This window comes from Acromyrmex echinatior, chromosome 10 (assembly GCF_024713525.1).
Source record: "Acromyrmex echinatior isolate Ae372 chromosome 10, ASM2471352v2, whole genome shotgun sequence".
NCBI classification, from domain to species: Eukaryota; Metazoa; Arthropoda; class Insecta; order Hymenoptera; family Formicidae; genus Acromyrmex; species Acromyrmex echinatior.
The window spans coordinates 8,399,378-8,419,599 of NC_141861.1; the positions used below are offsets into that span (position 1 = coordinate 8,399,378).

Below are 20,222 nucleotides of genomic sequence, written 5' to 3' on the forward strand. Positions count from 1 at the left end.
TTAAAGTAACGTCGGTGCAATCGGGCCTAAGTCTAATTCTAAGAATTCATTGTTTCTTCGTATAATTTACTAGTTTGGAGACTCCAATTTCGTAAATATAGATCGAATTTTTATTAAATAAATAAATACTGTTATTGCTGGACTACTCTAAAAATTATATGGACTGAAAAATGTTAAAGAGCACCTTAATTTTGAAATTTTTTTTAACTAATATTAATAGGTACATTCTAATTCTAAAAAAGAATTCCCCAATCTGTAAAAGTAATACATACAAAAATCCTTTACGAAAATTATTGTGTTTAATCGATAAAGCAGACAACTTTATTTAGGATTCTCTTAAGATATTATTATAAAAACCAATGACGGAACTGTAGCATTTTAAGGTATTACTTAAGATGATTTTAAAGAAATTAGCTATGAATACCGGCTACAGATTTTAAACGCTGTTTAGTTCCTACAATCGCGAGCAATATCAGATTAATCATTATTACCGCATCTCGTTCGTCATCTAAGATGTCAGTAATCATACGGATGTGCCTCATGATTGCTAGGATTTCCAGGGTGCCTAACAGTCATTGGTCATATCCATATGGCCGGCTGACATCTTAAATGACCAGAAGGACCATTGCTGCGAAGCTCGTATCAGGCTCCGCTGTTGGAGATTGAGATTGCATTGCAATTATGCGTCAGAGATTGGGGCATGATCAATAGGACTTAGCTAGGCTTCGCTCTCGCCGGTTCTCGCTTTCGGTCGAATGCCAATTTCCAATGTGCTATCCCAATGCAATCTTAATTTCCAACGCGTAATCCGATATGGGCTCAACAGTGGACGACAATCGCCGGATCCGTTCAAATTTCCAGCAATTTGCTCACTTTAGCAGCGCGAGTAACTCGCGGCGATAAACAACGCGTGACATAATCTTAATGGATAAATGTGAATAACATCCCTACGGTGCTGTAAGCCCTGACTCCACATCCCTTGTGTAAACACCGTTACGCGGACGGACACTGTTACGGTATACAATGTGAAATTACGACGTCTTGCCGAACAGGTTATTCCGTCAGCCTGTCGTAAGAAATGAGAACGAGACACTTTGTCTCTCCTCAAATATATCGCATTTTCTTAGCTCAGACTCGGTTAACGGAGCCTGTTAAAAATAACCTTCATCCACTTATCGCCATTCGACAGTCATCTAATCAACTTGACGTACTTTCATGAGCTCCGCTTGTTTTTCTTTCCGAGAGAAGATGGATAAAAGTACCGTCCGCGCCACTTCTTATTACCGCATTCTTATCATCGTCGCGTGATTAATCCCCGAGACTCTAATTTCAGTGTTATATTATCACATGGAACTTTTTCCATGTCGGTCACTGTCATGGGATGCAGACAATGTCGCTCATGATAAATTATGTTTCGCGCTTTGTCGTTAGGTCTCTCAGATTGTTTCCCTTTTTACACACATCCCGTTCTCTTTCTCTTCTCCGCTTTCATCTCGTTCCTCTTTAGAGCGTTTTCGTTTTTGAACGAATCCTGGCTGTCTGATCGTTTGTAACCGTGACAATCCTAACGCTTCAACAATGGTCTCAGAACCGTATAATCGGTATAAATCCTTTTCTCGCTTTAACGAGACTTCATTAATTTGCAAGGATTGAAATTGGCCCGTAGATTTTGAAAATCGAGGTAAATCCGAGGCACATTCGAGGTAGAATACTAACAGAAGGAATATTATTTATTCAGCGTGATTTTCGCGACGTGTAATCAATATTAGGTTGAAAAAGTAATTACAATTTATTCTGCATTCAAAAATTGCAAAATTCAACCCTATCTGTGGCAGCTATGTCACACAGTCAGTGTGAAAAAAATTAACAATATGTCTGCTGTTATTTGTATATTTTATTTATCCGCCAATATTAAAATGTAATATATATAAGTGTATATATATATATATATATATATATATATAATATATATATTAATATATATATATGGAGTATGAGTTAGCGGGATGTTTTCCTACATGACGCATGATTGTATTATGTCTGGCAAAATATGCGAGGGTAAAGCCGCCCCTTCCATGCAAATTTACATAAGACTACAAGCGTAGGATATAAACGTCTTGACCAATAAGATACCCAGCATAAATTATGGAGAACAATATGATATTATAACTTATATTGCTAAGAGTACCATCAGACGTTTATATATTGTACATATGTTAAGTTTGACAGTCAGTAAATTAAATTTATTATCCAATAACGGCATAGAATATATTGTATAAACTGTCTGACTATGACAATTCGTAACTACTTTGTATGACTTTTCGACTTTTATTTCGAAAGATGATTACGAGATTTCTTTGCACTAATTTAATAAGATCTCATACATTTAATTTAAGTGATAATAACAATACTTATTAAACGTAAGTTTGAGAGTTAATTAATTCATTGATAAACAAATTAAAAATTTTTTAAATATTCCGATAAATAAATTGAAGAAATATTGTATAATAACGGCATCTTGAATTGACAAAAATTTCGCTAAGATGATTCGTTATAATATAAACATAGCTATTTTGTCAACCTAAAGTTTCTGAATAATATTTGTCAAAAGCTAAACAAATTAAATTTAGGAGATTTAAGTCTTTTATAATTATTTAAAAAAACATTGGATTCTTTAGTTATAAGATTTTATCATGCTGAATGTATAATAATTTTTGTAATATTCTTATATTATTATTTAGAAATAATTGTGCATTTTTATAAACATATGTAGATTAATTTGATTCCTTCATGCACAGTTATACTTTTAAATGTTTTACAAACACAATATAGCTATGTATAGTATATGTATAATATAGATAATATCTGTATAATATAGATATGTATATATATTTTTTCTCGATCATTGAATACACACACACACACACACACACACACACACAATTTCTTTTCAAATTTAATTTTGCAAATATCAGTGATCATTATTCGTCATCATTTTGCTGAAATAAAATATTGATAATATTGTTCGTGCAATTTAATTTGAAATATTATTTTGAATTAAATTGTACAAACAATTATTAATATTTTAAAATGAATATTTTTACCGAGAAAAAATATACTAAATTTTAATAAATTGATTAGTATCAACTACATATTTACTTACAGTAAATCAATATTTATGTATTCAATAAAAAAAGATTGTTAAATCATATAAATGGTTTTGTATCAAATGAGTGTACCTTCATAATTCGTACTATTCAGTTGGTACTATTCAAGCAAATGATTTATTAAAATTTAAAATATTTTTTCAGTGTACATCTATTTTTGTAAATATACCCATATAATTACAGATCACAAATTTTATGCAAGATTTCGTCATAATTTTGTAAATGTTTTCTTCGAGGTATTTTTCTCGTATGAGAGAAAGAAGTTAGAATGTGTATTATCGGATATCTATATGGCTTATTATTTAAAACGGAATTCTCAATTCATCTATTATAGCCTTCATAAATGAAAGAATTGATTTGGATGCGAGTTGAGGCCATTTAATAAACATCTTTTTCTCTCTTCGTCGATTATTCGAAGCGATTTCGCCGGCAACAGGTGCAACAGAGGAGAAAAACTACAGCAGGCCTCATCGGTCCTGCGAGGATTTTCGATTAATGGGATAACCTGCAGGAAAGCATGATTCGTGTAAAAAAAAGAGAATTTAAAATTTTAGAAACTTCGAAATTTTACGAACTTTGTGATTGATGATTCTCTACGGTGATGTATTTTTATTGTCGTGTCGAAATTGCGTATCTCTTTCGTAAACTTGAGTAAGTCTTTAGAAATTCTAGAATGAAACAACGAGAGTAAAACGAAGAAAATTTGCACTGCGAATTTCGGTGACAGGGATGATATTTAGATAAATAATATATTGTATGGTGTTGTGCCTTTTTCTGAGTGTTAAAACTGAGTACTAAAGTAACAAAGAAATAAATAAAATAACAATCCAGGTATTTTTATTGTTATAAAAAACAAGACTAAAATATATTTTATACATTGACGATTTGCATAATGTATTGTCGCTTTTATTAAAAGATGTTTTAATTATACCAACAAAAGAGCTCAACAAAAATGATATTTTGTTGAGAATAAATAGAATTTCTGGTTATGATAATTGTATACTCATTTTCGACTCGTACGAGGAAAATAGGATTTTTAATTTGTTTATCAATGGATTATCCTTAATGGCCTTAATTAATCCTTCAAAGTTAACAATTGTTGTTATTGTCACTTTAAATTAAATATGCGATTTTGTTATGATAACCAAAAATTTGTTTGGTTTCATCAAAATTCTGAGTTGGATTTTTTGTCTAATTAAAACATTTTTTTAGTGTATGTCTCACTTTAGAATTAAATAACATTGTAAAATAGTGCGGAAATTTTTCATATTTAAACCAACAATGTTACTTGCTGACATGAAGTATTGCAACTGGTATTTCGCAAGACAGGAGTATTCTAATATTCAAATATCTCTCAATTTCTCTCCTTTGTGTCAATATAATTGATCTTATATTAGATAAACATTTTTCTACAAAATACAGCCGTTATGTAGCTTGATTTTCCGTGATAAATGACAAGAATATTTCTACTCGCGACGAGAGAATTTCTTATAGTCAAGTACATCATAAATTGTACGATTATTCTTCCTTTTGTGCTTTATTTTTCCATTAATGTTTCCTATTATTCATACCCACTCGGCTCTTTCCATCTATTGTTTTGTTCAGAAAAAAAACTGTTCGCTTTCCTGACGTTTTAACCCTTTGCGACTGTACTGGTTTCACGACGATACGTCGCGATATTTTAGACGCATTGTTGGTTTTTTCACACACGTGTAACTTTTAAGAGAAATGTCGAGCCGAATATTCAGATTTAATATTCGAGGACTTCCTTCTACACATTGTTCATAGTAGAATTTAATTTCCTCTACACTTTTATTCAGCCACATCGCAACGGGTGCTAAAAGCTCGCGCGCGTGCGGCTCGCTGGTGCGATAACAGAACGTTATTGCCGAGTCGCTCTGCCATAACGAATTTGCAAATTACTGTTATTGGAGTCCCTTAAATTCGCCACTTGCACACGCGAGAGAGCGGTTTTCGTCCCGGCGCGACCGTATTTTCCGGTTTGTACGCGCGCCCGTAATCCAATTAAAAGGTGATCGAAGCGCGGTAGGGAGCCGCTTCATCGAGAGGCAGAAAGAGAGAAATGGAGGAAGATACCCAAGCCAGGTGCACGGTTACCCAATGGTAAAAATGGCGCTGCCGCGTTCAATTAGGCCGGTGGTAACAGCGTCGGTTTTGAAAAATTCGATTAGCCGTCACAATGCCTGCCGCTGAACTTCCATCCTTTCCGCTCCGCTTTCAACGTTCCCTACTCGTCGATCTTTCTCAATCGAGAATTCCTCCTTCGCTGTCAACCGGCGACTCTTCTCTTCGATCCGCCAGCGTCTTCAGGTTTTCACCTTCGAGCTAAATATTTAGCTCGCTGGTAGTAGCCGGAGGGTGAAAAACGACAAGGGTAGCGTTGGAAAAGAAAGGGCTGGTCTGAGAGCGTTTCCGGGGTGCGAACAAAAGGTGCGCAACTCTCGGTCGTCTTGGAGGTACTCGCGTAGAAAGAAAAAGGATCGCTGGTACGGTTAGTGCTCTGAGGGAAGCAAGAGAGAAGAACGAGAAATAGATTTCGCCATGGCACACTGGTGTTTTCTAATTTCCGTACGCGAGACGGTAGCGTATTCGTTTTCCTACCGCAGTCGTTGTTTTCGGCAAAAGTATGCCGGAACGGTCTGATATCGGGCGCATCGAATGTTCAGTGACCTGATCGGAATAATTTCTTTTACGTTCGGGAAGGATCGTAAAAGCCTGAGTTTCAAGTTATATAACGTTCGATAACTATTGGCGCCTATGATGCTTAACGCGATGGAGCGAATATTAGAGTTACCAAGAATATTAAGCTCTTGGGAGAATTATTAGCTTGGATAAATTAAACTTTAGAGGTGTAGATTAATAGCAAAAATCCTTATCCAATACCTCGAGTTTTACTTTAGTAGAAAGTTATCTTGAACTTTTACTGCAGAAATCTTTGATATCAAAAATTACAAAGAGAGTTGCAAAGGATAGTCTTTCAAATTCAAATTCTTATAGGCGAGTCAAGCTTCGAAAATTTCAATTAAAAATCAAGAAAGAAAATAGTGTGCGATAGTTTAATGTAAATTTATATATGTGTATAATCTTGGCCATAAGTATAAAGCACTCTCAATTTATTGCATTTTCTTGGAAAAGACGTTATAAAAATCAAAAGAGAACTAACAAATTGTTAAAATAATTATAAAATTAAATATTATTTAAAATTTAATAAAGAATAACGGTTTAACTAATTAAATAAATTAATAATATAATATAGGGCTATGAACCACTCAAGTTATTATACGAGTAAATATATTTAAATCAATAATCTAAAATTTTGTAATAGACGTGACGTTTCGACCTCTATCGGGTCATTTTCAATGTAATAATAATTTTAAACACGTTACCGGTAACTACGCAAGATATTTATAAATTAAAATATAAAATATAAAAAAATGCATGTTGTACTTACATGTTAGCAAAAAAAATTATTGTAGGAAACGGCCTAAATACAAGCAGCTTCAAATCGAGCTTGATGTTAGTTAAATTCAAAAGTCATATAATAATCGCATGAGGTCTATTATACTTTGAACTTCTTTTCAAATTTACAATAAGTTGATATCATGAATTCAGTGTAAAAAAAGATGTATACACGCTTCCTTATACAACTGATGATAAAAGTTAGATTGTCCAAATTAATTTAAAAAATTGAGTACTAACTGCATTATAATATTTAACGATATCACAAAGATTCTTAAAACAGCAAAACTCTGAGATATAATGCCAGAACGTTCGATAGTTAAAGTGTCACGTCTGTTACAAAATTTTAGGTTGTTGATATAAATATGTTTACTGATATAATAACTTGAGTGATTCGTAGCCTTATATTATATTATTAATTTAAATATTATTTTTTAATAAAATTATTTTTTAATTTATTTTTGGTTAGATGACCGTTTAATTTGTGGGGATGCTATACTTATAGCCAAGTAATTATATAAATTATATGAATTATATAAATTGTAATTATATAAATTATATAAATTTAGATATTTCTAAACGACATACTATATATGTATATGTATATGATTTCCTTTATTTTTCTGTTTTTATTTTATTCGAAAAGATACATCTCTTTTTACATTTTACATCGCTCGCCTACGAGGCGTTATAACTGAGGTATTTTAAAGCTCTCTAACCGCAATTGCGTTGGCCTATACAACGTTGCGTATTTCCGCTAATTGAATATCTCGTGGAATAATAACAGAAGGCTTTTCTACTCTGGAAGAGAATACATGAGTATTTCTGTGCATTTATAAAGTTTGCACCCTTTTTCTTTTCTAATTAAGGCACAATCTAATACCGTAGGTCGCTTTTCATCGACGAAGAGACGTGTAATGTCGTGTTCTTTTCTAAATTTAGAGCGTACGTTCATTGAGGTAACATTTTCTGATTATCACGTTCGAACGTCGCAACGGATATTGGATTTTTCCATACTTCCGCGTGTTTGATCGAAGTTGACCCGAAGAGTTAACAACGCAGGAACAGCACGACAACTTTTTCTTCTGAGGAGACACGGAGCGGTGAACGGTAGTGACATTATATCCGTTATGCAATACTTTAGCAAGCGGTATAAGGTATCTTAAGATTACCATCCTATTTTTTTCTTCATACATGCAAAAGATTCAATGTTAACTTATTTAACCGTAGAACACTATCGATATTCGGCGTTACGATATCGATATATAAATTTTATGTACGAGAAAATAGGCCATTTTTAATTAATGAAACACAAAATTTTTATACATTTCACACTTTTATTAATAAAAGATTCATATTTTAGATCTTTATACAATATATATATATTAACACAAATAATTCAATTATTAGTTTAAAAGAAAAGAAAGAATAAACACTATCGAATTAAATATGAAATGATACTGATTGTGTAGTCCAACGTCTCCTCATAAAGTCGTAACACTTACACAAAAAAAAATATATATATATATAATAATACATATAGTCTACCGTTTCTTCACAACTTTTAATAAAATATATACATAATAACACAAAAATATTTAAAAATTGAAATCATTTATTACTCTGTCTGTTATAACACTGATCACCAGAAAGTCCAAACTGATATAATGGATTGAATTTTTAACCTTTGTAAAATGCGAAAGCACTATAATGATATTGAATATCATATTTTGAGGCAAGAATACAATCGAAAATAATGAATTATAACAAACCTGACTCAAGAAAAAGCTTTAAGATTTTAAAAATAGCCCCCCCCCCTCTCTCTCTCTCTCTTTCTCTAAAGGTTAAGAATTTATCTTCACCTAGCTTTTAGCATGACAGATTGGACCTCCTGATAGACCATTGAAGGCAGAACTTAGCATTCAATAACTTCGCTTATTTGTATGTAAAATGTATCGATAGCATTCTAGAATTGAAAGCAATTTTCTTATTTGAAATGAACGGTTTTATTTTAAAAGGAAAAGAAATCAGTTTGATTTTAAAAAGAAAAATAGCTAGCAACAATGAATCTTATGCCGTCATATACGATAAATGCAGATAAATACAAATATTTTCTATAAATATGTAGGAAGAACGATGGCAATGTTGACGCACGATTATATATATATGTTAGAATCACATCGACGGAAATTAGAATTCTCTATCGTAAAATTTGCGTGACATAACTTAAACGAATAGATACGAATCAGTACATGATTGCATTGAATTTGTCCTATTTCTGGATAATATTTTCGTCATTATTGAGTTAACTTCGAAAATAATTTCGTTGTGTTTCTCATTACGAGAAATATTGCATTTTCCTGCCCTCATTATGGCGCTAAATCAATATAATTATATTCTATTGCTAATTTATTGCTGAACTTTCTATAGAGAGCGGAACAGACTGATTCTGTCGTATGCTAATGAAAGTACCATACTTACGACGGCGTGTCCTTGGCTGAGTACTTCGAAGACTCGTAATTTGCATTTATTATCCGGAGTTTCGGTATGTCCTACATTGGAATCTCCGACGTTCCTAACTTCTTGAGAAACTAATTATTTCGCTAATGGAAACATAGATAAGTTCAGCCAAAATGTATAAATTTATAAGCATCTTGCTTTGACAAGAATGCATTATGATATTTGAACTCTTGGATATTTATCATCTTATTATAGTTGATGAAATAAAATGAATAATTCCAATGCTATGGAAAGTAATGTCTTATAATGTATTGTATAATGACTTGGTGACTCCATCGGTAATTGATAATTAATTGATAACGATGGAGCGATTTAATAACTTATTCGTGATCAATGCTACGTTCCAAAGCGATGATAGTTAATATCGAGCGGTTGGACGATATTTGTTCGGTGGTCGGGAATAATTGATGCATTCCCAAGTCGTCACAATGGGCTGCCACATAATTGCGTTGCATGTAATTATATCGGCACATGCGGTCACGATACATATTGTAAAATCCGAGGCGCGCTCCGCGTCGAGAGACGAGCTCGTTCCCGATTCCTCTCGTAATTTTTTCATGCGACTATCATGAATCTGTCTCAACGGAGACTGGCTCTTCCTTGACGTTATTATCCTGACTTGTGGTCTCGAGAAACTCGAGGATCCTTGGTCCATCCGAAATCCTCCAGGAGTTCGAAGTTCCTGAATATAATCCACGGAATCCCTTTACCTAATTCCCAAACACACTCGGAACGTCGAGATCCACTACTCGGTCATATATCTAATGTGTTACCACATTCGCGACGAAACAGAACGAGAAATTCTGTTAAGCGGTGGTTATCGATATATTATGAAACTTTTCCAGTAACTCTATCTGCATTTGAACCAGTTTTAATCGAACAGTTAATGTACCCGCGAAGTTCTAATATCAAACTTTATTCTTTTAATTGGAAATTTAGTTCTTTTCGCGTAACATAATTGTAATTATAATTATTTTTTATGAAGCCGACTTTTCGATTAATTTTTCAATTATTATTTTATATTTGTAAATATTTATTTTATATTACTATAACATTCGATTACGTCAACAAATATAAACGAATTAAATAAGTAAGGAATCGCAAAATATTTCTGATTGAGACTAGGTATATTAAGCTAGCTTAATAATATTTCTATGTAAATTTCAAATATATCTTTTAATCATAAACTGCTGCGATTGTTTGCAATACAAACGAACTGAAATAATAATCTTATAAATTAAATTGATCGTTTATTTGATAAGAATGCTGTTAGCACCTTAAAATTCTGTAAAGAACTTATAAATATAAATCGTCAAGTTAACGCAAATCTAATTTCGGGAGAAACAATGAAATTATTAATATTGTAATTTAATAATAAATTAAAAGTGGAACTACCAGTTCGTGAGAATACGCAATTGCTATTTTTATTTTCAGCAGTATTTTCCGGCTCTTCTATGCAAAAGAATGGGGATAAGAGAGGCGGAGGAGGGGGAGGGGAGGAAGGGGGAACATGGGTTTATGAAACTGTTATATTTCGCTATCCTTGCTATACAGTAACTATGTTTCTGCTGCGCACGTCGCTTCTATACAGAAACTACAGGGCATAGTGTGTGCAGTCTATGCACTCGACGAAGTTTACTCGCCGCACTGCAGTGGTAACGACTCGTCGGCGTTGCTGCTGCGTGCCTTCTCTTTCGTTGAGAATGGATTCTCCCCTATCCTCTCTGAAATGATTTTCGAAGAGCCCCGCGTAGCTTTGCCGCGCTCAACCATAGTCGCTTCCACCCACGCGTGTGCGCGCACGCACGCACGCACGCACGCACGCACGCACGCACGCACGCCCGCCCGCACACCGTCGTACCTCGACAGGTATCGCGATGATAGATAAGCCCCGCGTACGGCTTTTTTATTCATCCTCGTTGCTTCCGGTCCCTTCACGATTCCCTGGCAAACTGCCCGGATCGCAGCTCGTCCGAACCAGGACGCGCGGATTCTAAAGTTCGACGCGAGGCCCCGTTAGGCAGTGCCCATTTAAAAATGAATTTTTTTTTGTTTCTCTCTCTCTCTCTCTCTCTCTTTTATGCGCGCTTTTTCTTTTCTTCTGTTTCTTTTTCCGCGCGGAACGTTCTGGTCGAACGAAGCTGCGCCGTGAAAGTTCGCGTATCCGCGCGTATTTTTTCAAGCGAATCCGTGATTTTTTGGAAACACGATGTTTTTCGTAATGATGATAAATAGACAAATGGATAGATTGTTTAAATATAGGATAAGTTTCTTAAAAATCCGTGTGCAGAATAGCAATGCAATGTAGATACGCGAGTATCTACAACCTTAGCCATGAATATAAATCACTCTCAATTTATTGCATTTTTTTGGAAAAGGCGACAATGCAAGCCATAGAGAAAATAATAAAATTGTTATAAACATAAATATTATTTTTATAACAATTTTATTATTTTCCAATTAAACTGGTTTTTCATTTATTTTTTGTTAGGTATAAACGTTTTACATCAGATTGTGAAAGTGCTTTATACTTATCACTAAGACTGTAATTATTTTAGTGGAAGTTACGCTTTAAAGTAAAGAAGCGATTTATTAAGTTTTTAAATAAATTATTTAATTTTTAAAAATATTTAATATGTAATATTTTTTAATTTTGTTTAATATTTTTTCAAGTAAATAAATTGTTAAACACATAGGCCATTTTTCTTAAAATCCGTATACAGAATAGCAACGCAGTTATACATTTGTGACTGCATTACATAACCTTAGTCATAAAGCATTCTGAATTTATTGCACTTTTTTAGAAATGGTGATAATAAAAACCAAAGGAAAATTAACAAAATTTGTTATATAAATAAATATTATTTTTTAATTAAACCGTTTTTATTTTTTGTTAAAATATTTTACGTAAATTTGAGAATGCTTTATATTTATATAGCTAAGGCTGTAATTAATATTTTAATTGAAGTTATGTTTTAAAATAAAGAAAAATGATTTATTAAGTTTTTAATATATTTCGGATTTTTACTTAATGTTGGTTACTTAATGTTACGTAATGTTGGTAAATAGACAAATAGATAGATTATTAAACATAAAACAATTTTCTTAATTCATTTGTAGAATAATAATGCAACTTAAATATATAATTATTTTAGCTGAAATTATGGTGTAAAATAAAAAAAGTATCACTAAGTGTCCTTTCAGTAAAATAAAATAGGAATTTGTAAATGAAAATTTTGTTTTTTATCGCGGATGTATCTCTCTTGTATGACAAAGAATGATGATTGATCGTGGTGGAAAGTAATCATGTAAATCCAAGTAATCGATTTTCTTTCGCTTACCACGCGACACTTAGTGATCACGAAATTCTATTCAATTCGAAATGCTTTTAACGAAATATTAGATGAAGTTGCCGCTGTGACCGAATTCGCGATGCCTTGGATTTCGAAAGATTTGTCACCGACATATGTTAGCATCCTCAGGGAGAACAACCCGGGGGAAGATACAGAAACTTCTCACTCGCGGAAACATATGTAGCGCACGTTCGTCTGCGGAGAAAGAATTCTTTATGGACGCCTCGTAGAGACTCGTATATTATCGCATAATCGTAAAGGCATAAGCTTAAGCGCAATGCGGTCGGCTTCTCTCCACCAGAAAACTCGGGTTGAAACTACGAACGTTGCGTTTTCTTTCCGACTGTCTTTCTACCATCTTTTTCTCTCTTCGCTCCCTCTTCCCTCCCCCTTCTTTTTCGTAGTATTTGCGTTATTCCCTGACTCTCCAGGAGGATTTCACGGACAGTTCGGTCGCACGTAAAAGATGAAACGCCAGCGGGAGAAGCAGACAGCGGGACGAAGTCTCAAGGCAGGAAGCTGCTTGTGAATTTTTCAGACTACGATGAATTACCTCTGATAGCAAGTCCAGACGCAGAGCTGCACGGAGAACGAGAGCTCCTATAGTGATGGATGGGTAGATAGTTTGTGCAAATTGTAATAATTCGACGAGTGTGTCTGCATTATATATTTATCGTGATGAAATCAGTTGGAACGGGTGATGTGAAAGCAACTGAGTCCTAAGGCGATTGCTTCGAGCGAAATTCGACCGGTGAATAAATTTCACGAGAGTAGCTGCCGAGAATGCATCGAGGAAATCGAAAGAATTTTCTGATTTGCCATTTTCGCGATAGATCAATCATTTTATGCTTTTTATAATAATTGTTTTTAAAATACAAGTTAAAATTTGTAGAAAATGATTTATTCGAGCGATTTTAGATTTATATTATCGTAACAATAAGATTGAAGTATTGGGATAAAATATATTATAAGTCTTATATCGTGTTAAAGGATAGAAAAATAAAAATGTCTTTAACAATAGTATTTATATCCGATGATTTATTACAAGTTATATCGTAATATGTAAAAAAAATAACACGTTTTTAAAATTACGAGGAATTACGAACATCCGCTATTACAAGAATTAAAGTAAAAAATTAATTGTATTAATTATAAATTTATTCAGCAAATTACATACTATTATAATAATAAAATTGAAAAAGTGAAATAATATATGACAGGTAATGCATTGTTTTATAGGACGTAAAAATAAAAATGTCTTTATTAATGTAACATCTATACAGTATTCATAAATTATACTGTAAAGAATATAATAACAAAATAGTACGCTTTCGAAATTACAAAGGGGACATTCATTGTTACTGCGAATTAATTTAAAAAGTTAATTTACGTCGTCACTTTCTGTTAATCTTGGATGTGTCAACAAATTACATAGCTGATTACTATTATAATGCGGAATGTATTAGAATATTTCACAGAGAAAAATATGAGACAATTATATATGCATGCGCTTCTTTGTATGATAATATTATATGATAAAAAATACCTGTACAAAGTGTTATTTTAGACTTCGGAATTGCATATTTCGAAGCACATAAAGAAAGAGAAAAATTTTTTAGCATGATATATCTGTCTTCAGCTTTAAAGTTCAGCTTGAAGATATGCAATTTTGGAATTTGAGATGAAACAGAGAAAATATTCAGTCTCACAAGCTGGTCGCGGTTATGATATTGTATCATTCACGACAAGAAAATCCAGGATCTCATCATTATACTTTGCGTTTGGATGTACCATTTTCTTCTATATTTATGAAGATTCTATCTCTCTCTCTCTCTCTCTCTCTCTCTCTTATTACGAAACATTTGCGGGCGAGATCTCTTTCGCGAGACATCCACGACAGGACGCAATATCGCATCGCGGTTACAAACGTGCATACACGCCTCGCATAACACGCGCGATATTACGCTGGATAAGAAAGCCTAGGGTTTTCATTTTGATTGTCATTGCTTGAAATGTCCCCTCCTTCCGCGGTGACATCATCACAGTTGGAAACCAATCAACCAGGAATAATTAAATTGTATTATATAATAGCTACACTCCAAAAACTATGGATGTGGATTTAACATGCAGTGTTTATATAATATAATTCTCACCAAGTTGGTATTGATATAAACAATATAATGTGACTTTAACATTACGGCTTTTAAATCCACATCATGTTGGTGATATTAACACTAACATGGTGAGAATTACATACGAGTACATTAAACATCATATGTTTAAAATTAAATCCACACCTATATTTTTAGAGTGCTTCTGCAATTAGCTGTTCATGTGATGTTTATCTTCTATAGCACAAGCTTTCCAGGGACGTTTAAAGATATTCAGAAGATATTCTATATCCCAAGAATGTCCCTCGGATAAATTGTATCATATGGGACGAGTCTATGGTGCGAGTAGTTAGCATTTTCGCATAATTCTTTGACGAGTGCGCGGAGTAATCCCATTTGTTTCCGTAGAATTAACGACTGAGATTAAGCTATCGTCGAGCGTATATTTCTGCCTCACCTGATAGTCCATGTAATTTCCATAGCCCATGTGGTTGCATGTGCAGGCGCATGCCTGAATGTGCCTCCGCATGTCGAGTTCGACCTCTTCGCCACATACGCCTCTGCTCGTCGCCATCATCGTATCTCCCATGCAATAGCCGCCGGTGCAATACATTCTCGGGTCACTCTGATCCAGGTAACCCCCACCGGTGTCGTCGTATCCGAGCCCGCTGGCGCACCTGGAATCCGAGGCGTATCCCACCCGGGACTGAGGACGTTCCTCGTAGCCCAGTCTAGACTGGGACCGGTGGAATGTCGAGGATACATCCTAAAAAAAAAAGGGAAAATTATCTTACAACAAATCACTAGTAGTTGAGAGTTCTAGATTCAAACTGCTGAGGATATATTTTTCGCAATAAGTTTTTTGCAATATTCTTTTAAAGATGTTTATTAACATCGCTATTAAAATTGACGATCAATTAATTTATCATGTTATTTCCAGTTTTAATTTACGATCGCATTTCAAGTCTAACAAAGTCTGAATCGGGGCACAAGTCATAGAACTAAAACATTTATTTAGCACCAAAATCCATTTCGAAAATAGAATTCTTTTTATGACTTAAATTATTTAGTCTTTCGCCTCGATTAAAGCGATTGGCAACTCATAATTAGTGCAACCGACAATATTACGATTCCTATCTCATAGCAAACTCTTCTTCCGGAAATGTATCGGGTTTTTAATTATTCACGATTAAATGTTAATATTCACAGTAAACCAATTTTAAGTTTGCATTTCCGACATTTTATAACTCAAGATATATATGTTAATTTTACAGAAAGCTTAACTAAATTTACGTAATTTTATTAGGTTTTAAATTTGAATATTAATTTTAGTGATAAATTTTGACGAAACTATTTTTAATAAACAAATAATTTTATTTTTTATACGCGTGTTATTTTTTTACCGTAACTCGCAACTTTCCTTTTGTCATATTCAAAATCGTACAAATATGATTTGTTAAACGATAAACAATGAGAATGTGTCAAATATGATTCTATGCTTGTTGGCTGGGATATTGTTGTATGTATGTATCAGTTAAAACGAATGGCGTGTACCTTCTATGCATTGAATAGCAACTTTAATTGGCTTTTTTGTATACAAAATACTGACCGAAAATGATTCGAAAATAATACTGGTTTTGTTGAAACATTGTCGGGAAAAAGTCATGTAAATCGAATTAAATTAACTGTTAGCAATATTACATAAGTGATAAAAATTAATAAAAATAAAGAATGAAATATAATTGTAATATTGAGCAAAAATCGAGGGAATATTAATTGCTTCTTAAAAAATAAATTAAAAACTAACTTGTATATTTATAAATATATTTAAAAAATTATATTTCTAACACTAATACATGGTAGAGTAGTATAAAACAAAATAGATTATCTAATTGAAGTATTCTTATGTTCCTACTGTATATGTATGTATTGGTCGAAAGCAATTCGGTTGATTAATCCGTCTTCGCAAACGAGATATCGTTCGCCAACCAGACATGCCAAGAATCTCTTGGAATATGAAGAAATTTAATATTCGAGACGTACAGCGAGCACTTAGAATTTGAAAAGAATCGTCTTAATGCAGCACACAAAGACGGAATGCGTTGGCGTGGGAATTGCAATTGCGTAAGGGAATGTATAACGTGCCAGTCGCATCTGCGGATTAAATCTTTTCCATAACATGCGGAATTATTCACTTCGGTTTATATACCCACGGCAGTTTCCTTATTTATGCAACAAAGAGAAGGGTTTGTTTGTTACGAATTGCATCGATTTGCAATAAGTAACGATCTATAGCAAGAAAAGCATTTTGTGCGAAAATCTATTATAGGAAATATACTCGGTATAATATACAGGTATTTCTCGATTGCCATAATTTTTGAAATATTTTCAATGGATTGACAACAAAATATTTTTAAAATTTGGTTTTTAATAAAGAATTAATTGTGTTATTAAGAAAATTTCAAATTTATTAATTTTTTTAATAAAAAATCGAAATCAAATTATTTTTTTTAAACGAAATTTTGTTTCTCCATCACATTTTTGTAGCACACAATAAAGATGAATTCATAAAATATGAATTGATATAACATTATGTATTATTTTGTTTATTCGATCTCAAGATAATTCAATTAATTTAGAAAATAATCCATAAATCTATTGTCAATACATAAAGTGTTAATTTTAATTAAATTAAATTATTTTTAATTTTTAATTAAATTATCTTGAGATCAAATAATCAAAATGATGCATAATGCTATATAAATAAATTCATCTTTTTATGTATTACAATATAAAAAGAAAAATATATAGTTTTACTTTAAAAAAACATAATTTGACTTCGAATTTTTATTAAAAAATTAAATTCTTTTTACCTAATTAATTTTTTTATTAAAAATCAGAAAACTTTTGCCAGAAATATTTTGTTGTCAATTCAATTCAATGGAAATATATCAAAAACCATGGCGATACGAGGAGCATTTTGCATACAAAAGTAATGCGATAATTTATAATCGCTATAAATATTTTAATAGTCTATTTTGGAGATTAATTAGAGTTGAACGTTTACCTATGAAAATGTTAAAGTAATAATTTTCGAATTATAAGCGATCATAGTTGGTCAGTGATTTGCACACTCACACAGATTGAGATCTGCAATATTTCATTTGCATTTGCTTAATCTGAATTCGGTTTTATATGGTATAATCTGTAATCTCTTATTGAATTTAGCAAGTGATATTGCAAATATTATATACATTTATACATAATAATTATCATACATGTTGTATTTTATTTTATCAATCTCTCTTTTTTCTCTTTGTGTCCGGATATTAGCGTATCAAAATTTGAAAACTCTGTCTGCAACTGATATAATCTGATAATTATAATACTATTAAAATATTATACAGCGATTGTGAGATTACTGTATTTTCGTGTATCGTTTAAACATAAATCAATTGTCGAAAATCTTTTGCAAATCTATGATCCAAAATAAATGTATTAATAAACTACATATATTTGAAATTGATATTATTTTATATCTTTACGCTGCCAAATATTCTTGAAACAAACACTTGTATAATAGAAAAAATATTTTGTTTCATAAACCAAAATTTTGCTGTAACAAAATAAAATACTTGATTAAAATATACCGAACAAAACTGTTTAGTTGGTATAAAATATTTTTGGTAAAAAAATGTTTTTGTTATTTACAAAGCAGAAAAGTATATTTTGCAGAGACAATTAAATTTTTTTATTATATAAAATAAAATATTTGGTTGTTAAAAATACCTGGACTAAACAGTTTTGCTGAAGATATTAAATTTTTCTAATACGTGTATTGCGGTGAGTTTAAGGCAAAAAAATTACAAAAAAAAGGGAATTTTATTCGTCATGTTTATTTCTTGTTCATTCTTTCGGTACACTCGCAGTTACCACGATTGCGCGTAGCAGTATTCGATGGCTTGTAAGCTACCATATTCCGCGTATGTTGTCGCATCGTCGTTCGATATGGACGGCGGTAGCTGCATGCACGACGACCGCCAGTGCAAATCGAGTGGCTTTCTATCGCCGCTATCTTTACACCCACCACCGATATGGCTTCCCGTAACAGTAAAGTATCGATATCGCTAAAATAACCGGAACGTATATACGGTCTTCGAGGCCGAAACCATTTACACGGCGCAGGATCTTGAAATTCGCCTTGAAATGTTCCGTCGTCACCGCCATACGATTTTGAACGATAGAGACTGTAGGAGTATAGTTGGCACCTTGCTTCGCGATTTTACGATCGCGGGATAATGTCTTTTGAACGACGCGTTCGATCGATAGTTTGCTGATTTTTGAAGATTTGCCGTATTCTTTCCAAGCTTTGTAAATTCGATTGGTCTCGCAAAATGATACGTACTCAATATAACAATAATGTACGACAAGTTGCGCTTTATTTAAATAAAGCATAAAATATTTTTTTATTCAGATAAAAAAAGAACGAACTGAAAAAAGCTGTTATATGATAAATGAAAAAATATATAACATTTTGGGAAAAATTTTTTATTTTGAAAAATTAATATTTTTAATTACCTAAATTGTTCTTCTTTCTTGTTAATCATAATTCACGGATCCGATGTATCCAGACATTTTCTTCAATTACATTATGAAAAATTGTTCATAACGAATACTTTTCACAACCTTACATAATTTTAAGTTAGTCTTATTTTTCGGATTTTGCTCTCTAAAATGGACTTGTATTATACTAGTTAGACAAGTTTTGGAACGAATGTCGATTATAGGGTTAAAGTTTCAACAATTCTCCTATAATTTAATTCTGTATCAATAAATCTTTTTTAGAAGAAAAATAATACAGCAGTGTAATTAAATAGAGAAAGTGCACGTTTGAGAAGTCACCTGCGGCGATATCATTCCGTAGAAAATATCGAGAGGTGGACAAATGATCGGCACGTGATCGCAGTGCGTTATGCATTTGCGAAATTGTGTCCGCAGGCGACGTGTGGCTTGCTCGCGGCTAGAGATATCGAAATTTAATAGGATATTGATACTTTTACTTTTTGGTTTTAAATACCGCAAGTATCGACATTTTCTATAACATATTCGATAGTTCTCGTTCATAAATGTTGATATTAATGCTCATGATACATAAGAAAGGCAAAGACCTGCTGAACAATCGAATTTAAACGAGGACACTCAATACATCTCGGCGCATCTTTATTTAAAGCTTGGATATCACGTCTTATCCTTTAGCTATTTTCACGCACGATTACAATCATCGTTTTTAAAAGTATTCAATGTAGGAAGCAAAATATTGATATTGTTCTTGTTCTATTTCGCACGATAATTAATTCAATCCAATAACGTCGATTTTATTCTCAATTTACCGTCATTTTCGCGATTCTACGGGACGTGATCTCGCGACGGAAACGACCTCCGTCGAATCGATAGTCCGTACTAATGCTCGTATGGTGAAACTTGAAGGGCTGAAGCGCGCCGAGCCGAATCAATTTTCGGATAGCGAAAACCCGTAATAGCTCTTCGAAGATTCTCGCGTAGAAGTTAAAGCGGGCTCTAGCTGAATTTGC

The 20,222-nt window shown here is 32.8% G+C and overlaps 2 protein-coding genes across 3 annotated transcripts in view; one reads left to right on the plus strand and one right to left on the minus strand.

The window, feature by feature from the left end:
• LOC147908261 (uncharacterized) overlaps positions 1-20,222 on the plus strand; it is a 342,006-nt gene that overhangs the window by 154,190 nt on the left and 167,594 nt on the right. The gene's annotated exons all lie outside the window — the stretch shown is intronic.
• Positions 1-20,222, minus strand: part of LOC105153655 (dipeptidase 1) — a 173,955-nt gene that overhangs the window by 114,696 nt on the left and 39,037 nt on the right. The window contains exon 3 of the mRNA XM_087410256.1: positions 15,089-15,397. Within this exon, the coding sequence (XP_087266382.1) occupies positions 15,089-15,397 (309 nt within the window). The remainder of the gene's footprint in view (positions 1-15,088; positions 15,398-20,222) is intronic.